Source organism: Thunnus albacares, chromosome 4 (assembly GCF_914725855.1).
Source record: "Thunnus albacares chromosome 4, fThuAlb1.1, whole genome shotgun sequence".
In the NCBI taxonomy this organism is placed as follows: Eukaryota; Metazoa; Chordata; class Actinopteri; order Scombriformes; family Scombridae; genus Thunnus; species Thunnus albacares.
The window spans coordinates 18599804-18618812 of NC_058109.1; the positions used below are offsets into that span (position 1 = coordinate 18599804).

Here is a 19009-nt window from a genome sequence, read left to right on the forward strand (position 1 = left end):
AGGAATGCTCCCTTTAAACTGTGGGCTCCACACATATTCAGGTAGACACGTCCTGATTGACCAGCTACATTTATGCAAATCTCTGTGGGCAAGTATGTTTATGTGATTGGAGGAGAGTATTATCCATAGAGTCCAGTGGAGGGCTCCGCCTGTGTTTATAGAACTAGGGTTACAATATCGACACCTTCGCTTTGTCCTTTGCCACCTATTTAAGAATTATATGTAGCTGATACTGCTAAATACAGATCAGTGGTTCATGCCCATGTGTAGGCCGGCTGCAAGTAGAAAGGAATCATTGATTCTACAGTTTCCAAGTGAAACCAAGCATAAATTGAAATGTTAAAATGCAAAACAACAACCAAGAAGTCTTTTCATGCATGCATTTAATAACTCTTTTCTACACTTTTTTTGTTTATAAAATATATACAGAATATTATGACAGAGGCCAACAAACATGCTAACCTGTCATAAATATACAAAGGTGATTTTCATCCACTCACCCATCCAAACATATCACAAGCATCAGTTATCATCATTTGTGACAAGAAAACACTTCAGGCTGTGTTTCACAATGTTTTGCTTGATCCTGTTCGTGAGAGATCCAAACAATAACTCTGTGGTTGAAGCTGTGGTTTATATGAGTCCAGTTTTGTTTTGTTTTTTAAATCACAGACATACAGAAATTAAGAATCTGCACAGAAATGCTGAAATGCTGTCACTGGCATGTTTTCTTTGATTTATTCCCATTTGTTGCCAAAAAGATCATTCGCTTGTGTCCATTTGCTTATTTCCATTTCAAGACAGCCATTCAGAATCAGGAAGACATCAGGAGGGAGGATTTCTGGAGTAGTGAAAAAATTATCCTTAAGACGCAGTGGATACTTCTGTCTTGCTGGTTGATACTGAGGTCTCATCCTCAACCATACCACCCATTCCAACTGTGGTGAGCATGCAATTACGGAACTGAAAAGGAGAACAGGTACAGAGGTTAGATAAGAGATCTGATCTATAAAGGGTTAATAATCAATTTATTAATCATTAATAGTTTCAACTTTTTCAAGACTTTTTTTAAAGGGTGACATATCAGAAAGAGAAATCCTTTGTTCCCTTAAAGGAGAATCAGTTTCTACAGTGACAGTTGCTACAGCTCAGCAACAAACTGACCTGTTTGTTCATCAGCACATAGATGATTGGGTTGAACAATGCTGAGCTCTTTGAGAAGAAAGCAGGGATAGCCATGGCTGTAGCTGAGAATGCAGCTCCCTTGTTAAAGAAGATCCATGCAGCAAAGCTGGCATATGGAGTCCAGGCCACCAAGAATCCAATAACCATCAGGACGCACATACGTGTCACCTCTTTCTCAGCTTTCTGGGTGGATGCTGAGTCCTGCTGCTGAGCTGCTGCCTGAAATGTGTTGAAGAGAAGAGCAGGAAGGAGGTTAGAAAGATGTGTACTCAACATCAGAAACAGCAGTCTATGTCTTAAATGTTTAATCTTCTCACCAAACTTACAAGTCTTTAGCAATTAAATTAGCAATCTAATTAAAAGTAGATTATCTAGTATTTACTGTTTTAAAGAAAGCTGATGTAATACTTTGCAAAACTGTAATAAATATTTATTTAGTGATTTTGTGCACTTTAAAGATACTTTAAAGCACAGCAAAACAGCAAAAAATACTCCTCCTTATAACAAAAGTGGGCAATGTGGGAGGTATTTATTAAAGGCAATGTACAGGTGACTTTATATATGTATGAGGATGGTAAAGTGAGGATTAACAAAAAAGCCCTGCGACCCTACATAGACTAGGACAATACTATTTATAGTAATGCACAGTTAGAAAATAAGACTTACAGCTTTGACTGTCAGCACAAGGCTTCCATATGTAAAGAAGATGGTGCCAACTGGAACACAGAAGTGGCAGATGAACATGTACATGACGTATGACTCGTTGTTGTAGCTTGGGGCCAGAGTGTAGTAGTCAGGTCCACAAGAACACTGCAGACCCTCAGGGATGTACCTGTGTGTGAGAATACAGGCAGGTCAGCAGAGAGCAGCTGTTACACAATCAGTCAATACTGTACAATAAATGAGAGCAGAGAAGGAAACCTGCTGTGCATTTCAAGAAGTGCGTTGAGTGTGCAGAAGAAGGACTGAAGCAAGAATGAGAGATTCAGATTGTGTCAGACTGTTCTAGGTTTCAGTTATGAACTCATTCCGCCTTGAAGACTATCTTGAGAATTACAACTTTTAGGGTTACAAGTTTTTACTAGTTACTAGTTTTGCCAATTCAAAGCATTTTAGTCAGATGTCTAAACTTCTTTCACAAAGTATAGAGTATTTGTTTTCATAAAAGATTAAAGTCTTGATCCTTGTTTGTTTGTGCGAATGATGCAATAAGGCTCTAAGTCTATTAGAGTCAGTTTGACCTTCCTGCTCATCCTTGCCCAGACAAAATAAAGCTGCAGAAACCAGTGAGAGATGTCACCAATGCAACATCCATGTTTTTCTACTGTCTGTGGTTAAAATATTAAGCCCTCAATATCTGTTTTGCTAAAAAAATCACTTATAAGATATATATATTTCTGAGGATTTTGAGTCTGAGATTTTGTTTCTTTTTTCTGAGAAGTTATGATTTTTTTCTTCTTTTGCCCTATTTGGGGTGTAGTTTCATGCAAAGTTTCAGTTTGGTGAAGATATATTTGAATTACCTGGACCAGCCACCCAGTGGAGGGGCAGCACAAGACATAGCCATGATCCAGGTGAAAGCAACTCCAACTCCTGCGTGAGTTCCAGTGAACTTGAAGCTTCCCATGGGTTTGCAGACAACAATGTATCTCTCAACAGCCAGAACCACCAGAGACCAGAGAGCAACTTGACCTGTAAGCAAATTAAAGAAAATCTGGTTATGATTGTTGTTCGCAAAACTGCAAAATATGGAAAACATTTATTTCCATGACAAAGACAATAAAATGTTGTGTTACAAAACTAAAACCTAGTTCACACCTCCCAAAGTGGCCATGAATCCCTCAACGGCACAGCCCAATGGTCCGAAAACGAAGTAGCCATTGATGGCAGTTACAAAGGTGATGGTGAACCCAAAGCAGACCATGATCAGTCCAGCCACAGCCAGGTTGACCAGGATAAAGTTGAGAGGTTGCCGCAGCTTCTTGTTCTGAGCTGTGACCACCAGAGTCAGAGCGTTGATGGGGAAGCCAGTGCAGATCAGGAAAAACATGTAGGCAGCCAGCAGTTTGAACAGGATTGGATCTCCAAGGTAGTACTGTGGATACTCAAAAGGACTCCTCACAAGCCCCGTCCTGTTGTTCATGGGGATGTAGAAGTTCTTGCCCTCTGTGCCGTTCTCCATCTTCTTTGAATGACAGGACCGATGGATGTAGTTTTTCTCAAAGCAATGTTGTACCCCTCTGCAGCTGATGTCAAGTGGCGTCAGATTTATACTGTTCAAAAAGGGGATTACAGGGGGATTGAGAATAAGTCTTTCGTCTAAAGCCTTGGTAATTCATCTTAACACCGGATGATCATCAACGTGTGGAAGTGCGGTTGAAGTTTGAGCTACTCAACTCTCCTTCTCTTTTTTTTTTTTTTTTTTTTTTTTTTTTTTTTTTAATAGGTCACACAGCATTTGTGGTTTGAACAGGGTTTGAAAATCTTTAATTTATCTGAAGAAAAATTGAAATGTCTTTGCAAATTCTAACCAACTGAAATTTTCCCTTTTTATTATAGTGATATATTGTTTTTGTAAATCATCATATATACAACACCACTGATGACCTCTTACACATTCAAACCGTTCTTTTTAGTTGCTTAATAATAAACCAACTTTAAATTTAGAGTATAGTTCATGTTTTGAATTTTTTTTCTTTAATCTTTCATTTGTCCTTTGCTTGAGTTTGTATTTGTCTTTTCAAACCTTTAAGAAAACATGTTTTAGTGTTATGTTTTAATGTGTTTCTCTCATTATTCAATTATCACCTTTACTATTCATCACAGTAGTGTGAATGTTATTGAAGAGAAAAGATTCATTTGATCTCTATTTTAAAAACATAAGAAAGTTTCCACAATTATGAAAGCTGACACCACCAGTATAAAATAATATAAAACATAATTTGGATAATATATTATCCCAAAATTGACGGGGGCGCTTTAACTCTTAATCAAATTTGAAAACAAATAAAATATATAACAGTTCTACATGTACAGTGAGTACTAATATTTTGTTTCATAAAAAATGGTAAAGAATTGGGTTGAAAGTCATTATATGACTATGAATTATATGGACTCTTGTCATTACCGGGCAGTGTGTTGTAAGAGGATAACCAGTTTTATGACCAGGCTTGAGTGGCCACAATGAAAGGAATTTACTTTAGCAAAGTAAATAACAGACTCAACTGAGGATTAACAAGGAGTGGGGTGTAAATGTCTATAATTACAGTATAATCAGTCACTGTAATCACTGATTACAGTATAATCAGTGGTGTAAGATGTGCAGGAGTGGTGAATGTATGTGTGTGTTGTAAGGTGCAAAACCTACAAGAAACTTAGGCAACAACATAACCAAAAGCAGGTGCCTGCTGTTAGAGGGGTTAGAGAGCAGAGTAGCAGCAGCGGAGCAGCCGTGTCTTAGAGAAAACTGCCTGCTGCAGCCGGACTTAAATAACCAGGAAATACCATGGGCCCTCAAGTATTCCAGGTCACACTAACGGTCACCTGCAGAATCAGGAGAGATACAGGTTAATACCAGATCAAATCCCAAGATGACACTAGGGGTCATCACAGCAGTGTCCTTCCGTGTTTCCATAGAGTTCCTCAGTTTCTTCCAAACAAAAACTTGTGTGATGTTAAGCATCAGATATTCCATGATTCTGTCTGTAAAGTATCTAAAAACAAAAAGGACATCTCTTGAAAGACATTGTGGACAACACTGCTAGGTGATTTAATTATCTCTAATACTCCCTGTAAAGTTATTTGTGTTGTAATATTAATGTGCTGTTAATAAAGTTAATTAAAAAAAACATGTCCCTACCAATATCAAAGTGTTGCTGGATTGTCCCTACCAATATTTTTACCGATCTCAAACAATCTAGCCACTTTAGCCTTATGTTAACAGTAAGATCTCTGCAGAGTTACCAGGTTTGTGTGTTTCTGCAAAAAGTGTGCCATTATAATAAATAGTGAAAGAGCAGGATATGGGGGATACTCATCTGATGATCTTACAACTCTCAACGTTAAGCTGTATGCAGCAGCAGCAGTGGTGTAGTCAGTGAGGTGGAGAATCTGAAGCGGTTAGTATTTAGAGTATAAACGTTCCAAACGTCACAGGATTGAAAACAACTTCACTGGACAAAACTAAAATGATTTGATATTATATTTAATTTCAAGTGTTAGGTGATGTTAGCTAATTTGTGATTGTTGTAGTAACAGTTGTGCTCCAAACATTAATCTTTGAAATTAGTGGGAGAAATATTTACTATTTAATGCCATCTTTATGCTTTTCCATGATTGGATCAAGAGCAGACTTATTATTGCCAGAGGTGAAAGAGGCATTCACATCTTTTGCCTACGTGAAAGTGGTAAAACCACAGTGTAAAAATACTGTTACAAGTCTTGCATTCAAAACCTTACTTAAGTAAAAGTACAAAAGTATGAGCATTAAAATATACTTAAAGTACCAAAAGTAAAAGTACTCATTATGCAGAATGGCCCATTTCAGAAAAATATATATTATTGGATTATAATTATTGATGCATTTATGTGTAAGTATCACTGAGGTTGCAGCTGGCAAAGGTGGAACTAATTTTAACTACTTTATGAATATGTTGATCCATAAAAATACGATAATAATCATTATTTATTGGTTGATTATATTTTGTACTAAGAATCTGACTCTGCAAAGTAACCAAAAAATAAATGTAGTGGAGTGAAAAGTACATTTGCATTCAAATTGTAATGGAGTATAAGTATAAAATAACCTAATTGTTAGTTGCAGCCTTCAACTCATGTGTGATGCCTTCCAGCTTTTCAGGCTCTGTCCCACAGAGGTCCCAAGAACAACACTAAAGGTAATAAATAAGACTTCTTTTCTGGTCAACTACACTTAAATACTACTTGTTTAGGTATATTTTACTCAAACAAAGGTAGAGAAGTCTGACACTGGTATATAGTGTTTTAATATACTGTATAAAGTAGCTTTCCAAGCCTGAAACTGTGATTTATTCAGCGGTGGAAGAAGTACTCAGATCTTTTACTTATGTAAAATTAGAGAATACCACAGTGTAAGAATACTCTGATACAAGTAAAAGGCCTGCATTTAAAATCTTACTTAAGTAAAAATACATAAGTATCAGAGATAAAACATACTTAAATTGCTAAAAGTAAAATCACTCGTTATGCATTTCAGAATAATATGTATAATGTCACTGGATTATTATTAGTGATGTATTCATGTGTACATCACTTTGATGCAGCTGGTGAAGGCACTTTATATAATTCTGTGTCATTTCATTCATAATAATACAATATAATTTATTAGTTCATTTATATTTTGTATTAATAATATAAACCTGCAAAGTAACAAGTAGCTAAAGCTGTCAGATAAATGTAGTGGAATAAAAGTATAATATTTGCATCTAAATTGTAGTGGAGTAGAAGTATAAAGTAACATAAAAAGGAAATAGTCAAGTAAAGTTCAAGTACCTCAAAATTGTACATAAGCACAGTACTTAAGTAAATGTACTTAGTTACAGGGGCGTCGCAGCCGTGGGTGTTACAGGTGTTATGACACCCGCACTTTCACAGAAACATAATTCCACCCCCCCTGTGATTGTCTAGCCAATCACAGGCATTTGACCAACCCAGCAGGCCAGGGAAGAGTAAACAGTTAAAGTATAGTAAAGTTATGTTTGAGCATTCAGAAATAGTGCTTCTGTTACTCACTGCTGGCTGTGATAACAGATTAGAGAATAACAGATCAGACGTATGAAACAGCTATTTAACTAGATAGTAATGTAGAATTGAAGAATGAAGAGTGTAGAATCTTTTGTAACTTTGTCTTGTTATGTGATGTGTCAGTTCAGCTAAAATCATTGAACATAAATAAAATAGGCTATCCTAAATGTAAGCCAGGTGTCAAATTTGGTTTTTAAAGTCACTTCTGTTGTCGTTTTTTAAATGGTCATAGACAAAGGTGAGCATTCATATTTAAGACGTGTAACATCTGTCTGTCTTATGGCAATCTGTTGCCTGCCTTATGGTAAAGTCTTAACGACCAAATTAATGTTTATTAGCATGCTAATCGCTAATCGTAAGTTAAACTAATTGCTAATTAGCCACCATGCTGGGCGGACTTTGGCGAGAAGTTTGTACAAGTTACGTCTGTGTCCAGAATGTAAACTCACATAGTTCATGCTGTTTTAAGCTAAATGTCAAAGGAATATGTTGCTTTAGACATCATAGTTTTACACCTTATGTTAGGGAGTAATGTGTGTTTTGCATTTAATATAAGTTAGAATGAGCTGTAGTTTGTATTGTGTATTAAAGCTAGACCACAGTAATATTGCTATTTATTATTGAGCTTAAAAAGGGCTCAGATGGTTGTAGCTGTGGCCGTTAGCCTGTGAGAGCTAGTTGCTCACTCTCTGCACTCACTAGCCTCAAATCACCTGCTTATGTGATATTCTCCTGTTAGCTTTGAGGAAGACTTCAGATGAAGAGGGACAGCTTCTTCCCTGTGAGAGGAACTGACGCCTGCTGATACAAAACCTCCTGGACAACTGTTGGTATTTAATTTCCCAATTAAAGACAATTAAAGGTCCCCTTTGGATTCCTACTAAAAGAGACACTTTTAAAAAAAAAAAAAAAATTGAAGACAGTCTAGGTTGTACTAGTCCATGGACTCAGAAATTACTCTTTACTGATACTGATTTGTTAGCAGGGTTCAATTTGTTTTGCATCTATAACTATCCATTTCATTTAATGGAAGTGTAAGTTTCCTTTAATTTAATGTTTATAAGGTATGTAAGGAAGTGGGATAAAGATACTCTGTGATTATCTTATGTATAATAAGGATAGCTATGCCCCAGTACAGAAATTCATACAAATAACTGGATGTAAGTAGTAAACTGCTACCAGACCCTAAATAAATTCTGCTGAGTTGTTACACTCATATGGTCTCAGTAATTATTTAATGGTAAGCTGAAGCAGTGGTTACAACTACAGTAGTAGAAAAAATTGTTTAAATGCTTGGCATTCATTTTGATTTGGCATGTTGAGACTGGAACAGGGCTCGAAGGCGGGGAGTTGCCGTGCTCATGTCCCACCTCTAGAACCACCACACTTTTAAAATCGCTGCTCCACCCCTATTTAGTTACATACCACCACTGATTATTGCATATGTGTCTTTAAGACATGAACATCATTTATAAGCTTAATTAGCCATAGCTTGTCCAACTGATCCGTTTGTGACTGTCAGGCATTATTTTATTATGAAAATCCCGTCTGAAAATCCAGCCTGAGCAGCATAGAGACGCACAGACAGGTGAGCTGCAGCCTCTCAGGTGAGCTCTGATGGGGTAAACCCTACAAGTTGTTTTTTTACAGGGCTAACACACATAGAAAACCTTCAACACTCAGAGTCACAAATTACCGCAACACGCATGTCTTGTCATGTACCACCCAATTCTTTTTTTAATTTTTTAGGATAGTGCCCATGCAAATCTTCACTCCAACTTAACAGGAGAGAACATGGGACAATAATTACCATGAGTATTTCTTTGTAGCTACACTTTGTACAAGCAGTAAAGGACTAATAGTGTGTTCAGACAGAACATGAAGCAAATTTTACATATGGTGCAATTACAAGCAAAGTCAATGCAAAGACACAAATAGGCTCAAATTAGCCACAGACAGTGCGAATGAACACGAATACGCATTCGCACAAGTTGAAAATGTTTCAACCTGAGTGAAAAATTTACATGTATCGCAGGGCTTTATGAATGAACTTCATGGATGCTGCAAAAAAACTGTTTCACAAATGGGTGCCTTGATATCCAAAAGGCACATACCACATAACGTAAACAAGACAAAGGGTATGTTTTTCTCTAAGACTATGGTACAACCTAACCTAACGCTGATATTTTCATAAAAGGTGAAAAAATTGACATAGTTACTGATTTTAAATATCTTGGTGTGACAATGGATCCAAATTTGAACTTTAAGAAACATGTTAAAAAAAACGGTTAGAACCATAAAGTACAACTTAGCAAATTTTAGACATATTAGAAACTGTCTCTCTTTGGACGCAGCCAAGATATTTATGCATGCTATGATTCTTTCCCACATGTCTTATTGCATCACATGTTGGGGGCAGGCTGGAGAAACAGCCATAAAACCTCTTCAGTCCTTATACAAACAAACTTTAAAAACTCTGGACAAAAAGCCAATGCATTTCCATCACTGTGGGGTACTGGAGAAATACAATTTACTGATCTTGAGATCATGACGATATTTAATTGGTTTGATCTAATTAAATTTACCAAAAGTTCTGGTAAGTCAAAGCCAGGCTACCGTTGTCATTGTGGGTCTGATGTGTTATATGCCACAGTTTTACATTACAGACTAGTAGCTACAAGTACTGTCAAAAGAGCCTAAATAATGTAATATTCCTTCTTTATTGATGCATTTCTGGAAATACCTTCAGCTGAAGTTTTTTTTAGCATTCTTTATTTCATCTCCAAATTTATCCATGCTGAGGTTTTGACCACGATAACATGATGAAAATAACATAATAGACTCGATTATCCAGCACTGCCTCATTGGTTAGTAAAAAATATGTTCTAGTTTGGGAATAAAAGCTCATTTCACTCGGTGCACTGAGCCCATTAATGTTAGTTGCTGCCCTTTTTACACAGCCTGTTCAAGGCGGGAATGCTGCGCCTTTATTCCGCCTCGCTGTTCTGTATAAAAGGTATGGACACGCAGTGGGGGGCAGAGTTACTATGCCAATAAGTCGGCTACGGAGGTAGTCATAGTCAGATGGACATCTGTGTGAAGCTTCGGGATAGCTGGCATGGCTGGACAGGGAGCTGACGCTATTGTGTTACACATCATGCTGGGATGCTATGTAAAAGCACACACGGTGGCATTATGCTGGTTTTGTTTGGTTCAGTGTAAAAAAAACAAACAAAAAAAAACGAAGGTGGCTTAGTGACAGATCTGTACAAAAAGCGAGAATATATGAGATAAGAGAATAAAACAGCCTATGTAAAACTGCAACAATGGTCTGCAAGATACTGCAAGTTGTTAACATTAACGTAATGTTAGCTAGCCAAACTGCTAACACTATGTTGGCTAATGTGCCAGTCAAAAGACACTAGCGTTAGCGTTAATATTACTTACCATAAGCAAAACGATTATGTTTGCTGGCTTGGTGCCGATGAGCCAAACACTTTTTTGACCTGTTCGCCTTTAATAAAGTCGTGATTACTTTTTCGTGGTTCCAGGCTATTATTGGGTGGGTTAGCCCCGCATGCCTTGCAGTAGAGGAGAGTCGTCTAATTCATTTTTTCGACACCGAGCCATTCTATTTTCAATTTTTCAATAGTTGAAGCCACAACTTTCATTGCCGTCTTATTCGTCTTAATTTTGCTTGCTGGTGGCGGTGTTGGTGACGGCCAGGGACTTAGGTTGCTTTCATCGGGTGGAGCAGTTAGAGTTTTTGTAAGGAGGTAGCAGTCCATCCTGGCAGCGAACTTCACTGCAGGTGCAGCAGGAGTGCAACACCCCTGTCAGGTATCGTAGTGTGAACAACAGCGCTGTTTGTGTTTGTGTGTTGAAATTGAAATTAAATGAATTGAATGAAAATAAAATGATGGCATCATGTAGAATTAGGATATTCACCTAAACTGGTAAATATGAAAAATATGAAATTATTTTTTTCGAAATTTTGGGGGCAATTTTTGTCCCTTGATCACGGTTTTTAGGGGCATTCTGAGATTTCTTGGGGTATTTTTGCCCTTGCCCCCCGTTAATTTCCAACGCTGTTTACATTATTTCTAATTGACATTGTGGGTGTTTGTGATGTGCTGTGTGTAGCTTTGTATTTTGTATGGTGTGTTCTGTGTGGGTTTCTTTTGTTTGTTTGTTTGTTTTTTTGGGGTGGTGGTGGTGGGGGGGGGCTTCAAGCTAACTCTGGTGCAGTGCATCTTTAATGTTTCAAACTGCACACTGTCCCATTCAATAAATAAAAGAAGCTGAATCTAACTTCAACATACTTAGAATTAGCCCAAGTCAGGGACCAAAAAAAGGCAAAAATGCCTAAAAAAAACTAATTAAGTAGCAGATGAGCTTCACTTTAAATTACTGTAAAGTTATACATTCTTCATAACAGGTGTGTTAAATGAAACAGACATATTTGGATGCATGCATTTATTTACCTACATTTATAATGCCATATGTATTTATAAAATATATGTACAATCAGCCAAGAAAATCAATTCTGGCCCTCACAAAATAAAGATTCTATGAAGCAGAGCAAAACAATTGCTGGTACATTTTTTATGAAGATGATGATGGTTGAATTTTTTTTTTTTTAAATCCTGTCACTAATGGGGCTAACTGGACAGATAGCTTGCCAGATATCACAGCACATTCAAGCTTTTCACTGTTGTGAGAAGTCATGATGATGGTACCTGTGATTTAACCGCAGAACTTCTTGAAATAATGCTCCACTTTATGTAACATGAACAAGAAATGGCCCTGGTCATCATAAGAGAAAACTGGTGCTTTGCATGTGATGCACTCTCCACATACTGTACAGTGTGAAAGGTTTTTAGGTGACTTGTAGTATCATGCAGTATTTCTCGGAGTCACTTCTGTATATAACCAACTGATAACACTGTGTTCAAATGTTTTTGGTCCATGTGAAAAAATCCTTTAGAGTTGTTGAGATTCGTCTTTGCTTAGGAAACAGAGAAAAAGAAAGGAAAGAAAGTAAAATGTCCAGGTATATGAAAATGTCTCCATATTTAAGATGCAGTGGACACTTCTGTCTTGCTAGTTGATACTGAGGTCTCATCCTCCACCATGCCGCCCATCCCAATAGTGGACAGCATGCAGTTACGGAACTGAAAAAACAGAGTACATTGTACAATTAGAAAATGAACAATCATTAAACATTGAACAAAAACAATACAAATAGGATAACACTTTATTTTAACCCCCTGTTTTAGCATTTATAAGCAGTATACATATACTCTTAAAAACATTTCATCAAATGTTTATATAGTGCTTAAAAATGGTAAATAGGAGGTTAAAGTAAAGTGTTACCAAGATGGTAAATACCGTACCTGTTTGTTCATCAACACATAGATGACTGGGTTGAACAATGCTGAGCTCTTTGAGAAGAAAGCAGGGATAGCCATGGCTGTAGCTGAGAATGCAGCTCCCCTATTGAAGAAGATCCATGCAGCAAAGCTGGCGTATGGAGTCCAGGCCAACAAGAATCCCAACACCATCAGGACACACATACGTGTCACTTCCTTTTCAGCCTTCTGGGTAGATACTGAGTCCTGCTGCTGTGCTGCAGCCTAAAAATTAGGTCATCATCAGTTATTGTCTGCATTGTGCACCAAGCATGATGAATGTTTTCTTCACATTAAATCATCAATCTATATTTTGGACACGTACAGTATGTTGGAAATACTGTGTAGTGCTGATATGCTTAAAAATTACATTATTTTAGAGTAAATGTCTCTTACCGCCTTCACTGTGCACACTAAGTTTCCATAAGTGAAGAAGATGGTGGAGACAGGGACGCAGAAGTGGCAGGTGAACATGTACATGACGAAGGATTCGTTGTTGTAGCCTGGGGCCAGAGTGTAGTAGTCGGGTCCACAGGAAACCTGAATACCCTCAGGAATGTACCTGTGAATACCAAACATACAATGTGGGATACATAATATAATATGTTTACATTACGTTTTGTAATTTTGTGTCTATCATTATCAAGCACATCAGAGTCAAGTGGAACTATAAATATGTGTCGTGTTATACATGTAAGCCACTGCACAGTGAAAATACTAGGATTTCTCAAAGGATTGGAGGAATTTTAGTATCAAATAATTCAAAGCTGGAAGGTAGCGGCACCAACAGTCACCAAATGTCACCAAATGTCACTTGGAAAAAGTTCAGGTGTCTGGAGCCAGAATTACTATAATATTTGTTCAAGAAGACAGGAGGAAAGGGTTGAAACTGCCCCTTTTCCAATGGTATAATAATCAATAGGATTTGTGGGGTGCATTGATTGCAGCAAATGATACTCCTCCAGTAGAAGTATTGATTAAAATCAGAACAAATGAACCATATTTTGGTATAGTTGTAACTTTGGCCCTTTGCAGTACATATTTATGAACATGTTTGTGCTCAGGTGGATTCAGGAAAAGACTTTGTGACTTTTTTGGTAAATATGACACTACAAAATTAAAGGTCAGTGTCATTTGATCATATGAAGATGTACTTCACGCATCAACGGTTGGCTGCTCTAGTGCAGTAATTAGAGACTAAAATGGATTTTAGAAAGATATTTCTGCACTATTGAACCCAGCCACACCCATTTTCATGCCCATGAAGTATCCACATTTTTCAAGCATGTCACTACTGGAACATGCAGATATTGAGCTTTTTCAGGAAGATTTGGATTAAGATTTGGACAAACCAACTCTATAACTTCTCCAATACTTTGGAGCATGAGATATTAAGTTAATACATGATAAATCTCATGTTTTGGTCAATTTGTTTACATTTGCATATTGTTTTAATTAAATGAATAAAATTAGATGTTTTGTTTCAGCTATGCAGTTTTGAAGTTTGAAGTCTGTAGTCATCATCATAAATTAACTTTAAATTACATTTCTTCTTTTTGTTTTTGTTATAACCTGGATCTTATTCTTATAGTTTGGGCCATGATCCTTATCTGCCATGTTAACTTTTGCTCACTAACTTGATTGCAGCAGTGTCACTAGAAAAAGAAGACCAGCAGGGAGATCGAGCAGTCACATGACCAGACAGGTTGTACCCAAACCTTCAGTTTAAACTAGCTGTCTTAACCACTTAATTTGAAAAAAATCTGCAATAAGTAAACACACCCAGACTATGTCTTATAATTATCTAATATGTGGATGTAAAGTATGGTCGGTCAAACTTGAACTAGGAAGGCGGTGTCTGCAAAATCTAACAGATGTTTACAAAGGACTATTTGTGTAAAAGCTTAAACATCGGGTATTGTTTCTTCTAATTTGGTGGTGTAGATAAAATGGTTGCGCTGGGTTTGTTTACAACCTCTCAGATCATGTGACCATTTACATATGTTACTAGCCCTACTGGTCTCCTTCCAGTAGTGTCACCTCATCACCACATCTGATTGATCAGGTTGATGAGTAAAATGTTCACAAACCAAATAGGAAGAACATTTTTCTAAAGAATGTTCAAATCATGACCTCTCCATTCTCCATGCTGCTGTCCATGATGCGGACATGGTCATATTATCCATTTTGGGGGGAATTAGCTCATTACCTTGACCAGCCAACTAGAGGAGGAACAGCACAAGACATAGCCATGATCCAGGTGAATGCACATCCTGCTGAAGCGTGGGTGGCTGTAAATTTGAAACTACCCATGGGTTTGCAGACCACAATGTATCTCTCAATAGCTAGAACCACAAGAGACCAGAGAGAAACTTGACCTGTTGATAAGAAAAAGAACAGAAGTTGTGGTGAGAACCTTCAAATCCTGCCATCTGTTATAACAGCTTACAGCTTTGACTTCAACTAGTATATTCATGTGAGTCAGTCATGAAACTTTACTAGACAATCAGTAGACATAAATAACATATATGTATGTAATACTGGCAAATAAACATACAATTTCTTAAGGTTTACCTCCAATTGTAGACATGAATCCTTCAATAGTACAGCCCAGGGTTCCCATGGAGAAATAGCCCATGAGGGAACTATAAAAGCAAACTGTGAACCCAAAGGTGACCATGATCAGTCCAGCCACAGCCAGGTTGACCAGGATAAAGTTGAGAGGTTGCCGCAGTTTCTTGTTCTGAGCTGTGACCACCAGAGTCAGAGCGTTGATGGGGAAGCCAGTGCAGATCAGGAAAAACATGTAGAAAGCCAGAAGTTTAAAAAACCATGGATCTGCCAGATAATATTGTGTATAGTGAAAAGGACTCCTCACAAGCCCCGTCCTGTTGTTCATGGGAACATAGAAGTTCTTGCCCTCCGTGCCGTTCTCCATTTTTGCAAGTTAGGATTTGGCTTGGCAGAGTGGGTTAACCCTGGAGTACTGTCGAGGCAGCTAAGTACAGGTGATACTGCAGCTATGGTTATATAGCCCTCCAGGGCGGACACACAATGGGTCAAGAAGATAAGCAAAGAGGATCTGCATGAGAAATCAGCCTATAATCTTTGGCAACAGTATAATCACTTGTTGCCAAAGTAGGGAAGAGGTTTTTTTTTTTTTCCTAAGGATGTGTTTCATCTTTGGAGTGAGCAATGTAACCGAATTGCTTGTCCATTTTTTCTTCAAGTTGTTTTGTAAGGTACATTTGTATTGCTATTGTTTTATTCCAATATTGAAAATGGACAAAATGGAAAAATGCACCAGCAGACCAGCAGATAATCTTTGCTTGTTAGCACAAATTCCTGTTTATCCATCTTTATATCTACTTTAGTATGTGATGTGCTTTGAAAGAACTGCACTTCAGACATGAGGAGAGTGTTTTAAATTGAATAAAGAACTTAAAATTAAACAAAATATATTTATTACTTAAACACCATTAAAAGAATACTCTGTCTGAAACCTATAATTTGATTAGTCAGCTATCCATTTAGTTTCGGTGCAAAAAGCAATTTCTTAATAGGATTTCAGAGAGCTGGTTAGTTTGCGCAGTAAAGCCGCACTGCAGCTGCAGTACTGCTGATAGATAGGAAGGTGGATAGATAGATAGATAGATAGATAGATAGATAGATAGATAGATAGATAGATAGATAGATAGATAGATAGATAAGAGCAGTTTGAGCTCAGCAGTATTTTTCCACAGATCCACAGGTATTGAGTCAGAATCAAAATAAACAAATGTTCTGATATATTTTATGGTGCTAATACATTTTATATTTTGTGAACCAGTCATTCATGAATTACAATAATTTAAATGTAAAAAAAAAAAAGTATTAAGATGACTAGATTTTAGCCAGGCTCTGAGTCAGAATGGTGAGCTCATGTGGTATAACATCAAGATAAAGTTGTACTTCATCTACATAACACTGAAATGAAATACTGCTTACATTAAGGAATAACGTTTGGTCCACTCAAAAGACTGGCTATGGGTGCAGTTTCAGTGCTGTTAAAGAAGTATTAAAGATGTAGTTCAACAGTTCAGAGCAAAGAATATCAACATATACAATATAAACAGCCAAAAGCATGATGTTTCTTGGTACGGCTAAAAAGCACTGCACTTAAGAAGGCAGAGGGGAGGGGCTTCTCACACAACAAAGTAACAATCTAATGGTCACCTACATGTCACTGACTAATTAAACACATACAAATAACAATAATACATAATAAATAAAATAGTAAAAATAAATAAATAAATACTGTCCATTAACCATCAAACAGAATAATTCCTCACTGAATATACCATTAACTGTTCTCTTTATGGCATTATCCTAAATACATAGCAGCACTATTAGAGTGAATACAAATATGTCAAATATTGTGAATATTGAAATAAACTCCAAAAGCAGTAACTGTTTCACAAACACAGCCATAGATGTGTGCAGACTGTATTTCTGGTGCTGAGGGTCGAAAGGCCAAGTATTGGAGGCTAGAGGGTTCATCCAGTAAGCAGATTACTGTTTGATCAGGCAAAACAAAAACAACACCATGGTCTAACGCAGGAGCAATGTGTGAAGTCTTTCTCTAGTTGGGTTAAATTTAAAAAAAAACAACCAGATATTTGTCATGATTTTCTCAGCTCTTGACCTTCAATAAGAGTGCTACATGATATGATGATTTAAAATAATTACTGTAGTATATATAGATGTAAAAAAAAAAAAATTAATAATCTAATTATTAATAGTGTCTAATTATCAAGGTATTTAAAGGATCTTTCTTTTGCTCTTTAATGGAAGTCTATGGCAACCCATTGAGCTCTCAGTTTTAATAAAAATTGGCACATTATTACACAAGACAACTACGATATGGTTAGGGATAGGTTCACTGCATGGTTCGCACACCAGGCTTCAGAAACCTGTGCACACACCTGAAAATCTCTAAAATTATGTAATTATGGCTGGCACATGGACCTGGCACATGCCCCTTGAAATGGACGATGGCACGACTTGCATAAATTCAATACACACTAATTGTTGTGGAGACTGTGCAGCAGATGGCACAAAGGTTACTGCATGCACCATGCTGAGCCTATTACAGAAAGATTGTGGGTATTGAAAATAATCTTATGGCTTATTACAACCGTAAAAAACAGACAAGCAATTCTGTTGTTGCTACTGCTTTATTCCATTCAGACATTAGCCCTGCGTTAACAAACACCCTCTCATTTATTTGAATGGGGGCAGTCCAGCGGTGCAATGCGGGTGCAAATGAAGAGTGCTCTGGCAAAAACACAAAAACAAAGGTGTCACATCCTTCCTGGACTTTGTGTGTTTTTTGGACTCTGTGCTTTTGTGTTCTTTGGGGTTTCCTGAGTTGCATTTCTGTTGAGTCCTTCGGGGGGGTATTCCATCAAGCTGGCAAACGGGATAGCTTGGCTTATTTCGATAAGCCTCGCTAATTTAAATGAGAGTTCTGCTCCATCTCTGCGGCTTATATGAGTCCCAGCTCAGTAACCATAGGAAGATAGTTAGCAGAACTAGCCTGCTCCGTGGCAGGCTAACGGTCAAGCTTAATTCAGCTGCATGTCAAAGAATGTCCGACGGACGGAAACACTCTCAAAAGACGCTTCCGTCATGTGTCTTTTCGCACTCGCATCACTTGTCTGTGTTCAGGAAACATAAAATAGAAGAACTGTGAGGGACATTTACAAAAATACTTAAGTAAATCCCCATTTTATTCGTGGTCACTTCTGTGTTGGAGTGAACCCTTTTATTTAAAAGCTTAGCATTTATAATTTAAGAAATAAAAGTGTGCCAGCGTTATTTTTGAAGTTATTTATTTATTCATTCACTCATTTTTTTCAAGCTGTGAAGACGAAAAGAAAATTAAATAAAGTCCAAACCATGACCTTCTGTTGTGTTTGAATGTACAGTGGTAACTGCTTATAGTGATCACAGTTACAGTGATCAGCTGTTTATATGGCTCAAAAAGCTCTGAGACAGAATAATTCATATACAACATTTATGCTGTTTAAATAAGTTACCTATAGAAATCAAGTAGTCCGCCTACAGTGTTCATTTTCGGTCTCTTCATACATGACAACATATGGAAAAACATTTTAAACTACGCAAATCTATTTTTGTACTTTACTCCCATGATAAGTGGCTGCTGCTGCGTGAACACTGAAATCATGACGGAGACAGGAAGTCAATTTCTGTCAATGACAAACATAGTCTCCTCGAAGCTTATGACAATAAAAGGGGGGGGGGGGGATTTGAGCAACATTCACCGCTATCTTCGCCTGTTCTGCTGCCGGGGAAAATAAGGAACTTGTCATTGGCAAGAGTCAGAACCCGCTGCTTCAAAAATGCGCACAGTGCGTTTGAAACAGTTGTACTGTATTTTGAAACAGTCAATAAAATTCAGTAACTTTATATTCATGTAGGCTAATAAATATATTCTGCATGACAATTTAAAGAAAAAGAAAAGGTTATGATATTATAGTGATTATATATATTTGACCCAGACAGACATGATCACAATAAGCGGTTTCCACTGTATTTACATCCTTCTCCAGTTTCTTTATCTCCATCTG

The 19009-nt window shown here is 37.2% G+C and overlaps 2 protein-coding genes across 2 annotated transcripts; both read right to left on the bottom strand.

Moving 5' to 3' along the window:
- Nucleotides 1–366: 366 nt before the first annotated feature.
- Nucleotides 367–5607, bottom strand: LOC122980097 (green-sensitive opsin-like). Its single transcript, XM_044347804.1, has 6 exons — nucleotides 4553–5607; nucleotides 3004–3458; nucleotides 2709–2877; nucleotides 1852–2017; nucleotides 1165–1404; nucleotides 367–963 (listed from the first exon to the last, which is right to left on the bottom strand). The coding sequence occupies exons 2-6, from the start codon at nucleotides 3365–3367 to the stop codon at nucleotides 865–867; spliced, it is 1038 nt and encodes a 345-aa protein (XP_044203739.1). The 5' UTR covers nucleotides 3368–3458; nucleotides 4553–5607; the 3' UTR covers nucleotides 367–864.
- A 5826-nt stretch (nucleotides 5608–11433) lies between these two features.
- Nucleotides 11434–15542, bottom strand: LOC122980098 (green-sensitive opsin). The gene is made up of 5 exons (XM_044347806.1): nucleotides 14952–15542; nucleotides 14587–14755; nucleotides 12774–12939; nucleotides 12363–12602; nucleotides 11434–12140 (listed from the first exon to the last, which is right to left on the bottom strand). The coding sequence occupies exons 1-5, from the start codon at nucleotides 15313–15315 to the stop codon at nucleotides 12042–12044; spliced, it is 1038 nt and encodes a 345-aa protein (XP_044203741.1). The 5' UTR covers nucleotides 15316–15542; the 3' UTR covers nucleotides 11434–12041.
- Nucleotides 15543–19009: the final 3467 nt, after the last annotated feature.